Below are 22,473 nucleotides of genomic sequence, written 5' to 3' on the forward strand. Positions count from 1 at the left end.
GTGTGTTCATTCCTGGCCATTAGGAATGAATGAGGAAGACCATGTTGTCTTCTTAATAACACACTTGGAAATAAACAGAACACAATTTATTGATAAAACTGAAGCAAATGTTTATACAGGCAGATTCCTCAAATTTGAGGATTAATTGTTAGGATGAATCTTTCAGAGTTATCCAAATTAGCCACTTGTCTTTCTTAGAAATAAATCTGTTACTAATGCTTCCTCAGCCAACCAGCTGCAAAAGCACACATTATTCTTTGAAAGAGGAGCACAGAAAACCAGCTTACTTCCTGGGGCCTACGGGAAGGAATGTGAAAACCCCAGCTATTGGGGTGACACAGGACAGACCAGGACCTCTCCTTTTGAATAACAAAGCAAAATAAAGGGGTGGGGATAAGGGCGGGGCATTTAGATTGACTTGGAAAAATACTCGTTGGGGTCATTTACATAGTATCACTTTGCCTAATTATGACAAAGCATTGAGGATTACTCACCTCATTAAATATGTCAAGTTCAATTATTTGATTGCAACAACCAACCTCCTGTTCATAGTATCTAAGTCTTCATACTTCGTTGCTTATATAGTTGGGTTATGTGCTCACAGGTTTTAATATAATATAAAGGAAGAGTGCTCACCTAGAAACTGGAGGACAATGTACCTCGTACAGTTAGAGGCAAAGGCAATGGCAATGAATATGACTAATTATTTTACTTCCTATTGCACCAGCTTGTAAAATCTTGGGGAAGGATGGCGACAGCAGAGCTGCCTTCCAAAGCATCATATAGGAAACTTTTTCATAGTTTCTTTGGACACCTTGTTATAACATAGTTTGTGATCCTCATTTTATTAAAATCTATGGTTTTGTTACATAATGTATTCCTAAAAATATATACAAAAGTTGGGTAGTGGAAGTTGAATAAATCTGTATTATAGTGGGTGGTTCTTTATGTAGAAAATGACAATTTTTTTTTTTACCTCATCATCAGAGTGTCTTTGATAACACACGGTAGCAGTGTTTCATCCAAATTTTTTCATTTTCTTCTTTTATTTTTACACATGACCAATCATTTTGGAGGTTCAATGAACACCTAATGAGGGTTTAAGACTGCCATTTTTAAAAAAATATATTTTAATGATTTTTTACAGAGAGGAAAGGAGAGGGATAGAGAGCCAGAAACATCGATGAGAGAGAAACATCGATCAGCTGCCTCCCGCACACCCCCCATTGAGGATGTGCCCGCAACCAAGGTACATGCCCTTGACCGGAATCAAACCTGGGACCCTTCAGTCTGCAGGCCGACACTCTATCCACTGAGCCAAACTGGCCAGGGCTAAGACTTGACACTCCTGATCACCTCCATCCATGTCTCAAGTATATCACATTAATGAGACCCAGGTTTCTCAATAGCACTTTCAATTTTATGTTTTCCACTTATTTTCACATAGGCAGTAAGATATTTCAGTATTGCACAAACAATGATGTGCATATAAAGATGCTGACACTATTGACTGGCAATAGGTTTCATCATGTTATTGATTTAAATGTTGGTCAATCAGAGAATGCACAAAGATATAAGTCTGGCATCCAACGCAGGGATTAGAGGTATTGAATATTTTAAAAGTGTAGCTTTTATCAAAATCAAGTGTGGCAAATACAGAGACTGTCTATAAATAACAGGGAGGACAACCATACCAACATGATAATGTCTTGTTCTCCTTTTATCTCACAATTCCCTCTTTCTCCCAAAACAGTGGCAAGGAGAGTAAAAGGGCCATTGCAGAGTGGCTACCATGTGCCAGGCATAAGGTAGGTAATTTGCATAAACACACACACTGTCTCTCTCTCTTTTTCTTTTATCCTCACCCAAGGATATGGAGAGAGAGAGAGAGAGAGAGAGAGAGAGAGAGAGAGAGAGAGAGAGAAACATCGATGTGAGAAACATTGACCTATTGCTCCCCTTACATGCCCCAACTGGGGATCAAACCCACAACCTATGTATGTGCCCTGACCTGGAACCGAACCTGCAACCTTTTGGTGTATGGGACGATGCCCCAACCAACTGAGTCACCCAGCCAGGTGCACAAACACTCTCTTGACGGTCATGGTCAATAGTGTATTTTATGTCAGGAAAAAACAACCACCAAGACCTCAGAAGCTATTAACTTCAATAGTCCTTGTTCGCTGGTTTGAGGAATGAGATCAAAAAAGAACCTTTCATTATTAAAAAAGAACCCAATAAAACTATACTAAATGATCTTTAATAGTGTGGCTTTTATACATCTGTGTGGACAGAGAATAATTTCCTGGAAAACCACAAGATTTATGACATTTTTTAAAGAAATAGGTCCAATACTAATTTTATTATATGGTTAAATATCAAATTAAGGACCTGTGTTTTGAAGGTAGATTGATGTGGCAGGAACTCAAAATTAATGACATACTTTAGGCTCTATCTTCTCTGCACAAACAGATTTCCCAAGCCCAGTGGTAATAATAGGTGTATAAGGGAATAACTATTTCTGCTTTAGGTTTCTTCCTTCCCCTTCGGACCCCTTAGCAGAGAAAATGCCAAGGACCCCCTCTCTCTTTATGGCCAGAACTAAGACCTGTAAAGACGGCAGAGCAATAAATGGGTCCCATCCCAAGCTTCTGGTCCCAACCACTAATAGATGCTCCTCGGCAGCATCACTTCTTTGAAAGCACACTGAAGTGTTAATGCCAAGTTTGGGGGGAAGTACATGGTAGTTCCATACCTGGGAGATCATGGGAGAAAGAAAGTTCTGGAGGACAAGCGTCAGTCACTGACTGAATTTCTACATCTGGGCACTTCTTGAGGGAGAGGGCTTGGCTCTTTGGAGATGGAAAGTGTGGTCCCCTAGAATTGGCAGGCCCAGGTTCTGAACTGCCTCTTCCTCTAGCCAACCAAACACTCTCAGCTCCAGACTTCTGAGAGCCTCAGCTCCGACTTCTAGATCAGGGGAGATGGCACTAAAGGCTTTTTCAGATTGTTGCCTGTGACCAGCCCTGGCATTTACACACCCTCCCGCAACACCAGCCTCCTGTTCACAGTCTCCCAGTCTTCATACTTCGTTATGTACATAGTTGGGTATCTGCTCACAGGTTTTAACACAAGATGAAGGAACAGTGCTGGCCAGTTCAACAGAAAAGTTGAAGAATCGTTTAAAAATCAGGGTATGTCTTCTTACTTGAATACTGTAAGTACTAAATCATAACCACTTGTAGAAATTAGTCTGGACTAACAAATAAGGAAGGCCTAATATCAATGCGTTTCAGTAAAATCACTTGCAATGCACATTTCTAACCAATCTTTCAGGCTTCCGACATGTCAAGTTAGAGGTAAGGATCCCCATTAAGTCTCCATCCTTTCGGCAAACGAGGGTATGGATCAATATTCTTGGCAATGGGGACTGAAGTCCTCAGTTTCCCCCTCCTTCGTGCCTTAGTAATGTCTTCTTTAAGGAAAGCCCAAACCAGCAGGCCTGCAACAAGGTCAGTAATGAGAGTGGGTCTCAAGGTCAGCAGTCATGCCATAAAACGTAACATGAAGACATCATTAGCAGGCTGGGAACTGCTCGTCTCAAAGTCCTGGAGCAGGCAGCTTCTAGGAGGCGGAATCAGCGACCTCTGCGTGGAACGGGCGGAGGAGGATGGAAGAGCTCCCTGGCTGGAGGCCTGAAATGAAAGATAAAGCACAAGCATGACCTTGCAGATCATGATGTGAACAGGCGTTCCCTATGTCAAGCACTGCGAAGGAGAAAGTGTTTGTCTCTCCACGTTGAAAAATGCACCGTAACAGTTTGGTGATGACCAGAGGGGAAGGGGGCTGGGGAGAGGGAGAAAAGGGAAAGAGGGGATGAATGGTGATGGAAGGAGACTTGACTTCGGGTGGTGAACACGCACAATACAATATACAGATGATGTATTGTGGAATTGTCACCCCAATAAATTCAGTAAAAATAAAAAAAGAAAATGCACCGTGATATGTATTGGAATCATTCTCCTAAGGTACTATGCTATGTGTATAATTATAATAGATGTTTTTATTTGAGAGGGAAGAGTCTTTAACCTTTGTAATTACTGCATAATAATTTTTTAAAAGAGAGATAAAGCAACTATTTAAAAATGAATTTGATTAAGTAGTTTTTACGCATCCATGATTTGTTGTAAATCTGGTCTGTTATACAGAGGACGTGTTCCTTCATTAATGAAACTGGCCACACATAGGGACCTCCGAGTGCCATACATGCTGGCTGTGGCTCACTATCCTCACGGCACATTAGAATCACCAGTCAAGCTTTGAAAAATACCAACCCCCAGGCTCTATCCCAGACCCATTCCATCATAATCTCTAGAGGATTGGGCTCAAGCATCAGAACATTTTAATAGTATCTCTCCCCGAGCCAGTTGTATTAACCAAGCCTTTCGTTTTCTGATGCTTTTACACCTGGGGCCTTGCTGATCTGGGCCTGAACAGGCTGCCCCTCGGTGGGTAAACTAATTCCTAGAGCTAGTAAACAATGTACCTGGGAGCACACCTTTCACAGTGCCCAGAACTGGAGCGGGGACTACCCACCTGCCCTAACCACCTCAGGGCGAGGTGCCTGACAACTGGAGGCAACCCCTTTGCCCCAGGCCGACTGAAATTACTCAATCTAGTCAATTCTAAATCTGCTAACCATCTCACTTGTTCCTTCCTGTGGAAACCACAACAAAAGCTCCTCTCACCTACGTTTTCCCCTCCCATTCTCCTGACTAAACCCAGTGGTGCCCCTGCTTAGGATCTGTGAGTATAACAGACTGTCTTTTCAACAGCAGTCATCCCTGATCTGTTGACCTTGCCACACCTGAATAATGACAAAACCTTTATTTTAAAACACCAGGAATTCACATATGCAGCCAGGCAGGAGACACACTATAGCAGGAAGGCCCCTTGAGAGAAGAATTGAGAATTTCCGGTCTGCTCCTCACAATGACTTCCTCGGGGATTACTGAATGTGTTATCCCAACACCACATTTGCTTTCCTAAAGCCCTCTCCCTGTTATTTGGGATGGTTTTTGAATAGTCTTAAATGACACTCCAGAGAGACTTGGGTAAGTCCTTTTAAAAACAGGTTCAATGATTGCGGGTGGTATTTCCACATATGTGCTCTAGAACTAATATCAATTCTCTTGGAAGCAAGTCAATAAGTCAAGAAAGAAAGCTTTGTCAGGTGCTGCAATTGAACTGTGTTACCCTGGAGTTGCGTACTTGAGGATTAAATGAATCAATGAGTAAATATTTACTAAATGTCTTTTGAATGCACGTTTTGTATAGGTCAAGGAAATGACAAAAATGGGAAAAGAAAGGCTCTCTCAAGAATGACAGAGAGAGGCAGAAGTAGGAAAAAATAACCACAGATACCCTCAGGAAGGTTGCTGTGGCGCCTGGGAGTAGCTGGTTTTATGTGGTTGTCGTTTTATCCAGAGAAAACAAATGGGTAAATCCCCTTCCATCTCCCCAGTCTACCCTATGAACTGTGGCTTATAGGGGAAATCCAGAGGACAGTCAGATGATACCACTTCTTCCTTCCTTCTTTCCTTTCTTCTTTCCTTCCTTCCTTCCTTCCTTCCTTCCTTCCCTCCTTCCTTCCCTTCTTTCCTCTCTTTCTTCCTTCAGTTCCTCCCTTCCTTTCTTCCTTCCTTCCTTCCTTCCTTCCTTCCTTCCTTCCTTCCTTCCTTCCTTCCTTCCTTCTTTCCTTTCTATAATAGATAAGCATTTATCTATTATCCATCCACTCCTGGATATGGGATGAAATAACAGCAAGTAAAATGGGCACAGATTCCATACTCACGGTGCTGAGAATGTAACAGATGAGAAAGACAAGGAAAGTCAGTACACTCTACAATGTTTTGACCAGGGAAGTCATAACCTATGGGAACATATAGCAGAGACATTTATGCACATGTCTGAAGGACAAGTTCAACTTCCCTGAACCTACCAAACAGAGGTAATGACACCTTCATTGGAATCTTTTGTGAGGATTGGAGATAACTATTGGAAAGAGGATAGCACAGTTTCTGGCTTAGAGTAGGCACTCAAGACGTAAAGCTAATTATTTATCAATATAATTAAAGATCTACTCTTAGCTCTTTTTCCTATGTATGCTCTATGAGCCATACTTTTATCTTCCACCACGAAGATCATCATGATTCCCTCCTGGCCCCACTCCGCAACTGGAGTGGGTCGGCAAACAAACCATCTCTAAATTTCATCCTGGTGAACAGCCCCAGTGGAGGTTTGGAAGTCCCATCTCAAGGAAATGGATTTGTGATTTTAAACATCTCAGATCCATCGGAGAAAAGAAGTATTAAACCAACCAAGGGTGGTCTGTGGGGAGACAGCCTCTGCAGGACCCTGAGAAGCCAGAGCTGGAGACACGATTGTCCAGAGACACTGGGCACTGGTTGCTTTCTCCTCCCTGTGGAGGGCTGAAGTCTCCAAGATAAGCTTAGTTCAAGAACCCAGCAATCTGATATTGGTTAACATTCTTTTAAAGCAGCGCTGCTGTTTAGCTGGTATCATTTTGTAGGGTCATAACATTGGTAAAAAAATATATATTTTTTTAAGTTTCTCTGTTAATTAGTAAATAGCCTTGGTCTCAAGTCCCCTCACTCCCTGACCACTTCAGTCCCTGCTGGAAACTCCACAGGCCTCTTTACAAGTCCAGCTTTAGGATCAACCTGGTACTGCAGAAGTCCCCAGAAGCGTGTTCTGATTCGGTGGTATGCAGGCTATGCCTTAAAGGGGACTTCACAGATTGTTAGTGACTGTCAAATCACTAGTAAATGGCAAAATAAGTTCAAAAACAAAGGGGCTCAGCAAGATTTTGTGTGTTTTTTCTCATGTGGCAGGACCTTACCTAAGAAGAGGATGGCATTGCCAAGTACCCACCCTATAGGGACTAAGGAGCCGTGCAAAGATAAAGTGCATCTATCTGTCCCTGCTCTTGTCACATCTGCCTTCCCTGATCTTGAAATATGCTGGGAACCTACAACAGGTGGGAGTGTGAAGCCTCTTTCCAGTAACCTATAGTCCACCTGTGGTAGATGACTTGAGACTAACTGTTTCATCCAAACTAAACAGTACCAGTCCATGCATCCATCCATTCATTCATTTACATGGTAAATGTGAATATTTGTTAAATTTCTAGTATGTTCTGGTTACGGTGGTAAGCATGGAGAGAGTAGAAAAAAAATTTTTTAATCAAAAACAGTTTCTATTCTCTCGAGGTTCACATCAACTTGAGGAGACAGGTATATGAACATGGGCCACAATGTGGAATGAAGTGTAATAGAGGTGTTTGGGGAAACACAAGAAAGTTCACCCAAGAGCATCAGGGAAGGCTCCAGAGAGGAGGTGATATTTGGACTGAGTCAATCTCCTAAGCAGAGATTGAAGACAGCATTTCAGGCGAAAGGAGCAGATTGATCAAAGACATGGTACCAACTGGCACAGCTCCCGGAGAATTTTTAAGGGGTGGAGCCTTGGTGAATACAGCAGGGTGGTGGGACTTAAGGCTTGATGGAGACTAGAGCTTGCTAAAAAAAAAAAAAAAATACAGAATTAAATGTGAAAGCGTATATGCCAGGAAGTGATATCCTCAGCTATTTCTGTTCTGGAAAGTGCTCTCTGGTTGCAGTGTGGAGGAGGGACCGACTGGAGGCAGAGAGGTAAATATGGGCCTATGTGGATGAACTTAGGTACCGGCAGATGGAGGGGGGGGGGGGGCATCTGAGAGCTGAAAGAGCAGCAGAATGGACAGGGCCTGGAGACACACTGGATGTGGGAGCTGCGAGGGAGGCAGGAATGGAGTTAAACTAAGTTGAGGCACATGAATGTTAATTAATTCAGCCAAGTTCACAAGTGACAGCCAGAGGAGACCTGTCTCCAGGTAGCGTGGTACTAGAGCCATGCTCCTCGCCACCATACCATGCTGCCTCTCACCTTAATTTTCATTCCCAATTCCATCTTGCCTCCTGGTTCCCAAAAGGCACTGTCTCCATAATACAGCCAAGGGAATTAGTTAGTAGGGAGCTAAATTCTAATAAAATAGATACAAATTATTCAAAAAGTTGATGTTTGCCAATGTATTTCATCGATGAAATATCCCATTTGCTATTAAAAATGTGTGCAACTGAATAAAGCGTCGCTTAAATTAATGAAGCGTCCACACTGAAAAATCACAAATGCAGACACTCATTCTCAGGTCATCTTAGATGTCCCAGCTCCTCCTCTCCCCTGGGATTTATCTTCCACCACGAAGATCATCATGATTCCCTCCTGGCCCCTCTTCTCCCTGATGCCCTACTCTGCAACTGGGATGGGTCGACAAACAAACCATCTCTAAGTTCCATTCTGATGAACAACTTCAATTAACAACTTAAACAGGATTCAGAAAGTGAGGGAAAAACTTTCCTATCAGCTTCAATGTTACCTCTGTGAGGCCGCTCGGGGAGGCACCCTGGGGGGCCTATCGATGGGCAGGGTGGATGTTCCGTCCACTTGTAGGGGGCCTGGACTCCGACTTCTGGTAACCTCAGGGACTTCATTATCCTACAGTAACAAAAACACAAGAAGGACTGGTGAAAATTACATCCAGCAACCAGCATGTTGAAAGTTCCCAGCATATTTCAAGATCAGGGAAGGCAGATGGACAGATACCACTATCCCCAAAGCCCCTCAGCCTCCTCAAGCTTTGGCTGAAGGTTATTCACAAACTTATCATCAACCCAGCAAAACCAGGGCAGCTTTCCATTGACTCATGGAGCCGCTCAGGAGACAATCAGGCCCACAGGATCATTAATGGTCCTTGCTATTCAAAGCACAGTCTCTGGGCCATCGAGGTCAGCATCACCTGGACGCTTATGAGAAATGACAGGATCTCAGGTTCCTCCTCGGACCTGCTCAATCAGAACTTGCATTTTAACCAGATCTTAGGCAATTCTTATGAATATTAAAGTTTGAGAAACACTGCTCTATATAACCAGATAGAGCTGGAGAATTTTTATTTTTAAACAAAAGTCCCTTTGGTGGACAACAGAACCGTCATAGGGTAAAACAAGCTGTGCACTGAAGGGGTGGCCCACTCCTAGGACCCTTTCTCAGGGAGTCTCCTGGGCGACCCTTTCCCATGTGACCCTTCCACTTGTCCCAGCCCCTGGTCCCTGAGTCAGAACCATAAGCCAAATTGGGCCTCGGCCTAAGTCACCCAGCTACTCCCTACTACTAGGAGGTCCTGTGGCTCTCAAGGGACTAGTTGCCACTCTACCTGTGGAGGCAGAAAAGGCCAGGGAGCTCTGAGAAAAGAGAGCAGATATGCACAGAGAAGTAGAGACGATAGAGTTGCGGCCCTGAGAAACACAGACCGGTGGAATTGGCTCTAGCATCTCGCCATCCTGATTTAGGCCCCAAACTGTGATCACTGTCCCTGATTCCCTGAGGCTCATCTAGCTCCTTCTCATAGATGCCCCTTTGGCTTAACTAGACTGAGTGGATTTCTTCCCTCCCTCCCTCATTCCTTCACTCCCTTCTTTCCTCTGTTTATTGAGATGAAATTCTAAACGTAAATTAAATCATTATAAAGCCAGCAGCTCACAGTGGCATTTAGTATATTCACAATATTGTCCAACCACTAACTACCTCTATCTAGTCCCAAATCATTTTCATCACCCCCAAAGGAAACACTACCCTTTGAGCCGGTTCTGCTTGTTTCCCCCTCCCCCCAGCCCCTGGCAACCACCAATTTGCATTCTGTCTCCATGGACCTACTTATTCAAGACAGTTCATATAAATGGAAGCCCACGGTATGTGATCCTTTGTGTCTGGCTTCTTTCACCTGGATTTCTATTTCTTGCAATAAGATGACCCCTAGGACAAGACAGATGGGGGTCTCGGCTCTCACTCACCTCATTGTCCCCCTCCATCCCGCTGCTCACACTGAGTAGGCTCCGAGTGCTGGATCGGTTGCTCGTGCTGCCTGAAGGGTACAAACAAAATCAGTAGTACCTTCGATTCTCTCAGGCTAAAACACTATGCACAACTCTAGCACTTACTTTTTTTTACCAACAGCAACAATACACAAGCTGTGAATATATATGTGTCTTCAAATGTTGCCATCTTATACCATTTTAATAGAGGTCAGTTTTTCTTTCGGTATAAAACAAAATGGTTCACCTTTTTATTACATATCTTGCTTTACAGCTACCATTTACGGAGGGCTTCCCACACATTATCCTATACAGTGGTTCTCAACAGCGACCTAATGCCGCGACCCTTTAATACAGTTCCTCATGTTGTGGTGACCCCCAACCATAAAATTATTTTTGTTGCTATTTCATTACTGTAATTTTGCTACTGTTATGAATCATAATGTAAATATCTGATATGCAGGATGTATTTTCATTGTTCGTGACCCACAGGTTGAGAACTGCTGCTATATAATAAAAGGCTAATATGCAAATCAACTGAACAGCAGAATGACCGGTTGCTATGATGCACACTGACCACCAGGGGGCAGATGCTTAATGCAGGAGCTGCCCCCTGGTGGTCAGTGTGCTCCCATAGGGGGAGCGCTGCTTAGCCAGAAGCCTGGCTCATGGCTGGCTAGTGCAGCGGCGGTGGTGGGAGCCTCTCCCACCTGCACAGCAGCGCTAAGAATGTCCAACTGACGGCTTAGTTGATGTCCTAAGAGCCCCCGGACAGCAAGAGGGCCAGGCTAAGGGACCCCCCAAGTGCACAAATTTCATGCACTGGGCCTCTAGTGTGGTATAAAAACATGATTGCTTAACCCCTATGAAAATGCTATGTGGTACTAGTGCTCTGATTTGACAGACAGGGAAGTGGAGATGCTCTATTTCTCACTTGTTTGGGCCACTTCTGAAAGCTGCAAACAAATTTTGTTGAAGTTTTCTACTTAAATTATGTCAAACATGTGCATGTATCACATTGTACAATCCAGAGGGAATGTGGGCAAGCAAGTCATCAGCCTGCAGAGGGTGAGGGCCTCAGCCTCCCTCATAAATGAATGGTCCTTTCAAGCCACTGTGTTTGGGGCGGTGTGTTACATAGCAATAGGTAACTGAAACTGTGTAACAGGGACCGGATGCAGTCTATAGCCACAGGGTAGGGTAAAATCCATCAGTGTCATTTAATAATATTTTCTAGCCAGATGAGCTAGCCATCCTAGGTTATAAATGGTAAGAAGCACCATTCATGTTTTCCATTCTGTTCCTACCCCAAACTAACTCAAAGTAAAACACATGCATAAAGTCTTTAAAATTCATCTGTACCTGAACCGAGGACTTTGCCTTTGTCTTGTTAAATTTCCCCTCTCCCTACCCTACAATGGACGGCCCTCACTGTGAGAAGGTTTATACCACTCCTGTCCTCCAAAACATCTGAGAGATGAGCCACATGCCCCTTGCTTCCTCCATCACCTGTGACCACTGGAAAAATCTCTCTCATTTCTGGACTTGTCAGAATTCTCTAAATTGCCTTAAGGGAATTTTAGATACACATTATCACCCTCCATAATGTAAGGGGAAGTTCTCTCTGTCCAGTCTAGATTCCCATGTGGTCATGTGATATGCTTTGGGTCTGTTTTGACAGGTAACAGTGGCAGGAATGTTAACCTGAGAGGAGCTGGATTCCACTCCCATTTTGCCACTCACTGGCTGTGTGACCTTGGGCAAAACTCTTTCCTTTTCTGGGTTATAAATACTCTATCTATATAGTAAGGAGGGAGACTAGTTCAGAGGTTCTTGACCTAAAAGTGAGCATTAGTGTGTGTGTGTGTGTGTGTGTGTGTGTGTGTGCGCGCGCGCGCGCACAAGCATATGCATTTTTCATAAAGTGCATCGCGAGCAGGTATCAGATCCACCAAGGGGTTTGTGATGCAGAAAAGATCAAGAACCCTTGGGTTCGATGACCTTCCTGTTCCGGATTAAATAATCACTATTGCCATCATTCCCAATAGAAACTAAGGCACAGAGAAGTGAGGCAGCACGCCCCCATTATACCTCTATTGCCTGACATTCCTATTCCAACATCCAATGCCAATGCCTGCCATTTAGGGAGACGTGAGTCCTGAAAGTCAGCTTGTCTCTGGCTCTTTCACGGCATTCCTAGCTGTTTTGATAACACTAAAATGTATAAAAGAAAGTAAACTCCATCTACTGGGGTGGTGAAGTCAGCTAAGACCGCCTTGGATGTGGAAACAAGTCCCCAGCTCCTGCCTGCACATCAGCGCCTATTGTCTACTGCAATCAGGCTCCTATTCAAGCTTTTGAGCCAAAAGGAAGACATTTCCTAATTAAATCCTCACCCATATTGTTGGAATTCTCAAATTTGAGTCCATTGTTTTCTAATGTTTTTGACTTTGTGCCCTTTCCCTCTACTTAACACCGTTGAGGAAGCAAAAAGAATAATGGTTAAAGTCTTGGCCCTGGACCAGTCTACCTGAGTTCAAATCCCAGCTCTACCACTTACCAGCTATTTACTGGAGGGCAAGGCACTTAGCCTCCAGTCTCCTCCCATGCAGTCATTATGATAATTAAATTAAAGAAGCTATGGAAGAGACTTAGCATGTAGTAAGTGCTCAGTGTTAACTGGTATTATACTAGATTCTCCTATTCATAAAAGGGATAGGGTAGCAATTATACAATCTGGCTTTAGGGAGTATTTGTGTAATGGATCTTCGGTCCCTGAAAAAAGGTGAAACTCACAGGTTAAATGCCCCTCATTTCTTACACCTCCCAAACCCAAAGCAGGTTCCTATTGAGATGTGCGGGGCTCATCACAGAGCCTGTGTCCAAGGCCCAAAGGCACCAGCCAGCGGGAGTCAGCTGTGAAAGCACCTTCTCCCCACCCGCCCGCACCAGGCTCAGCCTGCTCACTCGCTGTGCTGGACGTGCTGTCTGTCTTCCAGTCTCCCCGCCTTAGCTCCGTCCTTGGGGGGAAGACGCTTTTCCTGGGGCCACTCTCATAGACTCCAATCTCCACTTTGCTGGGCAGCAGCTGTGAGTGCCTAATTGGGACGGTGATCTCCAAGGCTGGAATGAGAGGAAAAGGGGATTAGCTGCAAGGCACGAGGCTGCCATTTACCAAACTGCTCGGCTGTTCCCTCTCCATCTGCCTCCCTCACCGGAACCTGGACGGTGTCTGGAGGAGAGCAGAGAGGAGGGGAGGGAAGAGGAGAGAGAAAAGAGGAGAGGAAGAGGAGGGAGAACAGATGGGGCTCTGCCCAATTCAGCACCGAAACTCCACAGAGTCCTGTGTGACCATTGTTGGGGAGCAAAAGAGAGAGATGGAGGATGTGAGAAAGAGCAGGGAAATGCTTCCTTCCTGGGTAGTAGTGGAAAGAACATTTGATTAGGGAAAGGTCTGGGGCTCCAGCTGTGGAACGGGAGTCATTCAGTTGACCTCTCGGGATCCGTTCCCTTTGTGAGGAGGGGGTGTGAACATCATTGATCCTAATAATAGGTTATCCTGTGCATTAGGTAGAATTCTCTTTTTTCCCCCATTAATTTCAAAGAGGAAGGGAGAGGGAGAGAGAGAGAGAGAGAGAAACATCAGTGATGAGAGAGAATCATCGATCAGCTGCCTCCCGCAGGCCCCACACTGAGGATCGAGCCTGCAACCCAGACATGTGCCCCAACCTGGAGTCAAACCATGACCTCCTGGTTCATAGGTTGATGCCCAACCACTGAGCACACCAGCCAGGCAACATTAGGTAGAATTCTAAGAGCAGCCATATTTTTAGCTCCCTGAAACCTCCCAACACCATGAAATAAATGCTATTGCCATCATTCCCAACAGAAACTAAGGCACAGAGAAGAGAGGCAGCACGCCCCAGTATACAGCTGGCAAGTGGGACAGCTGGGCTTCGAAGCAGGCTCCAAAGTTCAGGCTCTTCAGCGCCACTCACACTGCCTCTCAACCCTTAATAAGTGATGGATGATGGGTGGGTGGCTCACAACTGACAACAGAGAGTTGTGAAAGGAGGCCCAATGGCCTGAGAAAGATTTCGTACGTGGAAGACTGATGGATGGTTTTAGACCCCACAGATTCAGAAAGATAGATTATTTCTTTGCTCTGCAAAGCATTGACCTGGTATCTCTCTCTCTCTCTCTCTCTCTCTCTCTCTCTCTCTCTCTCTCTCTCTCTCCCTCTCCCTCTCTCTCTCTCTCTCTCTCTCGTTTTTTAAATCCTCACTCAAGGATATGTTTTCCATTACTTTTCACAGAGAGTGGAAAAGAGGAAGAATGGGGGGGAGAAAGAAAAAAAAAATTTATGTGAGAGACACACTGATTGGCTACCTCCTTCAAGCTTCCAAACGGGGCTAGGGGTCAAACCTGCAAACCAGGTATGTGCCTTTTGACAGGGAATCAAACCTGAGACCTTTCCATATGTAGGCTACAACTCTAACCACTGAGAAATACCAGCCAGGGCTGACCTGATCTTTTTATTGGCTTAGCCCTGCCCAGTGGTTGGTCTTTCTCACTAGATTTCCACCCCTGGGTTCTATGCCCAGAAAACAACTCCTGCTGTATAAGCAGAACAAAACATCTCTAGGCAGCACGCTAGCTTCCTCCCCTGGGAAGTGTAAAAGCCAGGTGAGCTCCCCTAGCTGCCATGAGGCAGGACTTCTGGGGAGAGGTGCAAGCTCAGGTGTACATGCCACCTTATCTTCCAGGTACCACTTCCTCCTCCACCCCACTCTTCTATGAGATAGGCATAGCAGGAAGTTCAGGGAGTCCAAGGGTAGGTGGCTCTGTTTGCCAAGGCCAGAAGTCTGCCAATAAGGGCACACGGATAAGCTAGACCAGTATGAAAGAGCTGGTGTGAAGACAGGATAGACCAAGTGTATGAAAAACACCCTGCACAGAGAATATGAAAAAGGTGCATTTTTGGCCCTGGCTGGGTGGCTCAGTTGGTTGGAGTGTTGGCCTGTACACCAAAAGGTTGCAGGCTCAATTCCTGGTCAGGGAACATACCTAGGTTGCAGGTTCGATCCCCGGTCGGAGCATGTACAGGAGGCAATTGATCGATGTTTCTATCTATCTATCTCCTTTCCATACTCTCTAAAAATCAATAAAATCATATCCTCAGGTGAGAATATTTTTTTTAAAAAAAAGGTGCATTGTTGGTTTGTGAAGGCACAAGCTCTCCTCATTCTAGAGACTCCAGTTCCAAGTGCAGTGCATGGCCTTAGTATTAAACCAGCTTTCCAGGTCTCTATGTAGCACACATCTTTCTCACCTCCTTGGGCTCTCTTGGTTACAACTGAATAGTGGGAGCACCCACCCATGCTTGGAACTACATGAGCAGAGACCAGCAGGGTGTACCCGCATATGGGTGTGAGCCTATGGGTTTTTAGAGTCCAAATAACTGTCTTACTTTTCTGTCTCTCTCAGCTTTGACCTAGCATGTTTTGTTGTTGTTGTTTATATATTTTTTATTGATTTCAGAGAGGAAGGGAGGGGGAGAGAATCATTGATCAGCTGCCTCTTGCACTCCCCCTATTGGATGGAGCCAGCAACCTGGGTGTGTGCCCCAAGGAGGAATTGAACTGGACTTCCTGGTTCCCAGGTGGACACTCGACCACTGAGCCACACTGGTTGGTTCCTGGCATGTTTGTTTTTTTTAAACAACAATCTTTTAAAGGGAGGCTCCTGTTTGTTTCACTCACTTCAATGAGACAATAGTCTACTCTCAACCAATTCTAGGAGGAAGAAAAGTAGAATACATAGGGGGGAAAAAGGGGGAGTCAAAAGTTAAAAAAATCAAGTAGAGCCAGTCTAAATGTCTACAAAATCCTGACAGCCTTTGAACAAAGGAACAATGCCAGGAATACTAGTTATCATTACTAGATTGCGTAGGACTTTCCCCAAAGTGCATTCACATGTGTTATCATACCTCCTTTGAACGTCACCATTTCTCCATTAAGTAAATAAGTCAGGTGTAACCATGAATGAGGAAACTGAGGCACAGAGTGGTTCAAGGTATTGTCCTGGATTATAAAATGATTCAGTGACCAAGTGGGGATCAGAAATCAGGTTTCCTGGGACCCAGCCTGCTGATCTTGGACCTGCCCCGACTGGCCACAGACACACCCAGAACACAAATATTGATTGTCTTCTCTGTGGGGCCGGGGTGTTCAACAAGTCAGGAGCCACACCAGCCCTCCTCTGCTTTCCTACACCCTCACACCGCCCTGCACCATCCCAATACGAGCAAAATAGTTCCCTGGGCTGAAGAAAGACTGGAAAGTTATTATGAACAGATCCTTACTTTTTAGTTATCCGTGGTGTGCTAACCCAAATTAAAGGAAAAGGGTCATTGTTTTTCTTTCCTAAGGCAAATGAAGTTCCTAAATGAAGAGGGGCAGTCTTTCTGTCTAGAGTGGGCTCCATTTCTGGGAAATGTCCTTTAATCAGAAATGCCACCATCAACCCTCATTTTAGATCAATGTTATTCTGTGCCAGCGGTTTTCGGTTTTTTGTGAAGCAGAAATCTTTCCTCTAGTAAAAACAGAAGCTCGGTGTAGAAAACAAATATTTTAAAGGAGCTGTGATGGTTGAAGCAGAGTAAGTGGCCTCAAACTCTGTTCCAATCCTAATCTCCTCCCCCATCGCCCACCCCACCCCCAGTTCCAACCCCCCATCCCCACAAGCATGCACACCATGTGCAAAATCCCTGGAATAGGCAATTACAAGTTAGTATGTTACTAAACATATATATATGTAATCGAGTTTTATGGAGATAACTTATAGATCATATTTACTCAACCACAAATAATGCCTTCTCTTTGGCAGGTGCTCTGAAGCCCTTGGGCCACACCGTCCAGTGCAGGGTCCAACTCCCAACTGCTGCGGCTTCCTCTGGTAGCCAGATTGCAAGGGTCCCCTGCCCCCACCCCCAGCAGGCCTCAACCGAAGACATGGGAGCCGTTGTCTAAATGCCCTGGCTCTCTTACCCCTCGTGCATCCCCACATGCATCACCAAATTGCAGCTTTCTTGATGCTGCCTAGATTTAAAAGCTTGAATGCTTCCCTTAATCAAGGCTTCTTTTGTTGAGTGTATGTGTTCTAGTTTTAAAAAGCACCTCTGCCCTAGCCGGTTTGGCTCAGAGGATAGAACGTCGGCCATCAGAATGAAGGGTCCTGGGTTTCATTCCGGTCAAGGGCACACACCCCGGTTGCAGGCTCCATCCCAACTCTGGTTTGGGGCATGTGCAGGAGGCAACCAATTGATGTGTCACATCGATGTTTCTCTCTCTGTGTCTCCCTCCCTTCCACTCTCTCTTAAAAAAAAAAAAAATCAATGGAAAAATAACCTTGGGTGAGGATTACCAAAAAATAAAAATAAAAAGCACCTCAGTCCCTTTACTACCCAGAACCCTACTGTCCAATCCAAGGATGACTTGCAGATCTTGAACCAGATTTTCTGCCTTTTCTCCTTTCTCCTCCTCTCGCCAGCAGGGCAGACAAGTGTGGACTTAACTAGTGGCGGCACACATTTAAAATCCGGTCGCTCCAGCAGACATAAGAGGTCATCAGGATGATCCCTCTGACCTTCTGCCATGGGTGTAACCTCTTTACATCCTTCTTCTCCCAAATATTAAAAATCATTAATACTCACTAGGCTAGTATTCTATGCAAAACACTGTGCTAGGCTCTCGCCGGGAAAACCAGACTTACACAAATAAAAGTCTAACTCGTGAGCTACTGGGTAGCGAAGATTGTGTCTTATGGGTCTCTGTCTTTGGCAGGGTGCTCGGTGCTCAACAAGTATTTGTGGAATGAATGAATGATGTCACCAAACATTTTACTGAAACCAGCCATACCAACAAAGATTTCTTGAGCCCCATCAATGTACTTGCTACGTGTATTGGATTCAGTCGAGACAAAATTCTTACCCTTACAGAGCTTACAACAAATAAGGGGGTGGTGTGTGGGGGGAATAACCATGAGAACAGGAACACAGGATCATCCAGTCTGTGACGTGTAAAAGGAGAGGGTAAGCAGTGGCACAGGAAGTGAGTGTTGGAAGTGCTCTGGAGAGAATGGCAGAGAGGGCTTCTCTGAGGAGGAGAATTTACAGCCAAGCACTGAAGGATGAAAAGAGCCAGCCGGTGAAGATGTGGGAGAAAAGTAGAGAGAGGACAGCATTGGGGACAATGCTCTTGGCTTGACAGAGCGACAAAAGAGTCCGTTTATACTGGAGAGCACAGAGTGGAGGATGAGCCAGGGGGCAGTTATGCAGGACCTTGGAGGCCAGAGTATCCTTTTCCTCTGTCTGGAACAAAAGTCCCTGGAGGGTTTTGAGCAAGGGAATGGCACAATCTGATTGTTTTGTTTGTTTGTCTGTTTTACAAAGTCTTGGCTGCAGTTTGTAGGATTAACTGTAGAAGAATAAGAGTAGACATGGGGAGACAATGGGAGAGGCTCCTGCGTTAACCCAAGAAAAGGTGATGGCCGTTTGGCTGCAGCTGCAGCCTGGGAGATGGTTGGAAATGAGCAGATTTAAGTTGCATTTTGGAATTGATGCTTTGAGTGAAGTATCGGCACTCAGAGGCAGCAAAAAGAAGCATCAGATGAAAGGGAAAACAGCAGTTCTATAGATGCTCTAGTGAGGAAGGAATGCAATGGCCTGGAGTGGTCCAGGAAGGCTTCACCGTGAAGGGCTGCCAGACTGGGTCCTACAGTCCAGTAATTTCATACAGATGACATGGGAGAGGCATGAGCAGGAAGTGGCAGGAAGACGTCCTGTTTGAAGACTAGGGTGCTACCAGCCTGTCCAGGTTCAGGGGAAGTTGGGCTGTTGATGGCAGCTGGAGAAAGACTTAACTCTTTATGTAATGAGGCTCCATTCAATATCTGAGAGCCCCTGGAAGCTTTTTTTTTTTTTTTTTTTTTTTTTTTTTTGCCAGCTCCTCTCGGTGTAAGGCTGGCTAGAATAAACCGTAGAGGCCCACCTGCCACAGGTTCTCAGTGGGAATATGCAGTGTGAGCAAATGCCCACTCCTTGCAGGGTGGTGGTGCCACATGGAGGGTGAGTCAAGGGGAGCAGAGGGACCTGGTCCTCAGTATGCACAACTGGGATTCATGGCCATGACACATGGCTGGAGCCCTGCTCGGCTTCTGAAACAGTGTGTGGTGTGGACACCGATGGCACAATTCCCTGCTTGAATCAAAACAGGTACTATGCAAACGGGATTTTCTCCTTTATCTGCACAAAAACCATATCTTCTTGGATGCCCAGGGGACAGTTGGTGCCTGGAGAGAAACCATCCTCTTTGAGTGGGAGGGTAGAGGGATGCAGAGTTCAAGCCATCCATTCATTCACTTGCTGACTAGCAGGTCTTATGTCCCAGGTACCAGACATAGAGAATTAACAAGACGAAGCCATTGCCCAAAAGGACCTCACAGTCTAGCGGGGGACCCAGTTATGTAAACAGGGTGACAGGTGCTGGGCAAGCAGCAAAGTCCCTCACCCCAGCAAGCCACATACCTGTCTGCTTTCCTGTTTTTTGCTTCTCTCTCTGTCTTCGGGTGATGCTATCTCTTAGCCGTTTAAGATTTTCCTGGGGAAAAATTAATTTGGTTTTAGAGTATGCATCAGAGTTATATGCCCTCTAGACACTAGAGTTTCTTTCTGATTTTAGGCTGTTTGTAAGATATATCACATTGCAATAATATCTCCAACATGCAAATGAGGCTGGGTGCATTTGCAATCTGCCCTCGGAGAAATCCAAGTACTCTTAGAAGTTGTGCCTGAAGAGAAGAGACACCTTGTCCACAATAAAGTGTTTCCCAGCTCCCTCCCAGCCTTATAACCCACTGCCATCCTCCTTGTATGCCCCTTAGCCAAGCCAGTCTGTTACCTGCTCATAAACACTCCATGCACATTCCTGCCTCAGAAATTGTGTTCTGATTCCCCTGACCTTCAAGGACATCAATTGCTTTCCATAATTTTGTTGCAAGCCTGGGTCAAGGCTCCCCTTCTCCCTAAAGCCTCCCTACTCTGCTCCGGTCCTTTGTGACTGCCCATGCCATCTGGCACTGGGCTATGCTGGATGCACGTGTGCGTGTGTGTGCGCGCGTGCGCGCATGTGTGTGTGCATGTGTGTTTTCTTCAGAAACACTGTGAACTCTTAAAGGGCGAGACCAGGTCATGCATCTTTCTGTAATTCTGCAGTCAGGTCTATTGTAGTCATTCAATAAATGTTGAATAGACGCGAGGGTAGAAATTTGTTGCTATTTTAGTCAATAAACAACAACCACTGGAAGTGAACAGTCTGCGCATTCTAGGGAAATGTCCCCGGGACTAACATCCAGACATGCAGAAGGTTCCCATGCGAGAGGCCAGACTGCAAGGTGGGTTGGGCTGTGACTGTGACTGAGAGACTAAGGTGGGTCCACGGAGCAGTAGGGAAGCACTGGAAGGTGTGTGTGCGTGTGTGCGTGCGTGTGTGTGTGTGTGTGTGTGTGTGTGTGTAACTTGGGTGGTTTTATATCTATGACTTATTTTATCGTATTTCTTGGGAGCTTTCCAAGTGCTCTTTGAGTTCTAAAGTGTGAAAGTTCTGTGGGAGTCTTGCCACTACGAGTAGAGACAGAGACTCTGGAAAGAAAAGGCTGGAAAGCAAGAGCATAGGGCCCCATGCGGAGGGAAGCCACAGCCACAGATTTGGGGTTTACAGTTGAGTCTTTGTTCCTGATCTCTAGCCTTGCGACAACCAGAAAAGCCACCCAGCTCTCAGCCAGGGAACAGGGGTGGTTACAGGTGACAGATCCACACATGCACTGACTCACAATGACACTCAAAAAACGTTCACCGGCCCTGCCGCAGGGGCTCAGCTGCAGCCACACAGAAGACAGCTGTGGACCTGGCCCTCCACTCCCGTCTAGGAGAAACACGAAACCAATTCCTTCCGGAGCCAGCTACCTGCTGGAAGCGAAAGGATTCCGACCGCTTCTTCTGGTTGAGCTGCCACTCTTTGAAGTGGAGCACGGCTTCGTCCACGTTGACGATGCCCAGCTTCACCTGCTCCTGGAGGGTGATGAGCTGCCGCTGGCCTGGCGTTTTCATCCCAGCAAAAGGATCATATATACTTGACGGGGGCCTGTCTCTCCACGGTCTGACGGGAGGCTCTGGAACGGAAGGCAAAACTCAGCTTGACAGCTCCCCCGCTGGGCCGTCATGGATGAGTGGGGTTAACAAGGCTGGCCCTGGGCTCAAGAGGACATGTCTCACAAGAACAATTGCACGTGAAACCGAGAAGGGGCGCAGATGATATGGAATCAGAGAGAGGGAAGCAGCTAATAACGTCAAAGCCTATTACACGAAAGTAGAAAGGGCCACAACATTTTAGGGAGGTCGGAAATCTGCTGATGAGTAAGTGAAATCCTCAAGCCTGCCCTACTGAGAGGCCTTGAGACCAGCACCTCTCAACCTAGGCACCAGGGACATTCTGGACTAATTCTCTGTCATTGGGAGACTGTCTTGTGCACTGCAGGATGTTTAGCATCGTCCCTGGCCTCTACCCACTAGATGCCAATAACACCCCATTCCTCAGCTGTGATGTCCCAGACATTGCCAACTGTCCTGGGTGGGTGGGGGAGGAAAAAGCACCCTCAGTTGAGAACCACTGCTTTAGCCTAGAATCCACTCCCAGAAGGGAATTTACAGGGAAGTCAAGCCAGGATGCTCTCTCACACTCCTAGCTCTCCCCATCCTCCCTGCCTCTGAGCAGCATGGAGCACAAGGATGGTGGACCTATGGGCATCAAATGCCCGAGGAGACTGGCATGCCAATGGAATCATGACCCAGGGCCAATGTCACCCGGTGTAAATTAGGTGCTGGGTCCCAACGGGCCCTCCTTGGGTTGTGCCAACCTCTCCTCCACATTACAAATTCATAGCTCTCTGCTGTGGAGATTCAAGGGAAATATGAAGTGAACCCCTCTCTCTCCCCGAGGCTGTGACTCCACAACGTTCTGTGGGGACTGAGCTACCTGCAGAGGTGATGGGGCCCCTGGAACATGGGAAGACAACTTGACATTGGACTGCTCGGTTCATGTGGAGCTATCCTCGATTCTACATTTCTCTAGCAGGACCCGATTTGGGCACTGTGATTCAGGGAGTTGGCAAGAAGGAAAAAAGAGAGGTGGCTTCACCAGGGGGTATTCAAAAAAGCCTCAGGGGAGCTTATCTATCAGTCTTCCCAACTATTCGCTCAGCTGTCTGCACACACTCACATGCCTTTCTCCCGGGTTTGTCCTTCTGAAGTGCATTGCAAGATAAAATGTGGGGAGAAAACAAAACGTACAAGCCAACCAATTCCAACCTACAACCTCAGGGATGCCTTCCAATGCTTAGAGGGTGCCGTCGATCCTTTCTAAAGAAT

The 22,473-nt window shown here is 45.8% G+C and overlaps 1 protein-coding gene across 1 annotated transcript in view; it reads right to left on the minus strand.

Moving 5' to 3' along the window:
- Window positions 1-1,053: 1,053 nt before the first annotated feature.
- Window positions 1,054-22,473, minus strand: part of PIK3AP1 (phosphoinositide-3-kinase adaptor protein 1) — a 98,180-nt gene continuing 76,760 nt past the window's right edge. The window contains exons 12-17 of the mRNA XM_081104812.1: window positions 21,013-21,218; window positions 19,576-19,648; window positions 12,957-13,112; window positions 9,969-10,039; window positions 8,498-8,616; window positions 1,054-3,695 (exon numbers count right to left, since the gene is read on the minus strand). Coding sequence (XP_080960938.1) covers window positions 3,638-3,695; window positions 8,498-8,616; window positions 9,969-10,039; window positions 12,957-13,112; window positions 19,576-19,648; window positions 21,013-21,218 — 683 coding nt within the window. The 3' untranslated portion in view covers window positions 1,054-3,637. The remainder of the gene's footprint in view (window positions 3,696-8,497; window positions 8,617-9,968; window positions 10,040-12,956; window positions 13,113-19,575; window positions 19,649-21,012; window positions 21,219-22,473) is intronic.

This window comes from Myotis nattereri, assembly GCF_964212035.1.
Source record: "Myotis nattereri genome assembly, chromosome: 13".
In the NCBI taxonomy this organism is placed as follows: domain Eukaryota; kingdom Metazoa; phylum Chordata; class Mammalia; order Chiroptera; family Vespertilionidae; genus Myotis; species Myotis nattereri.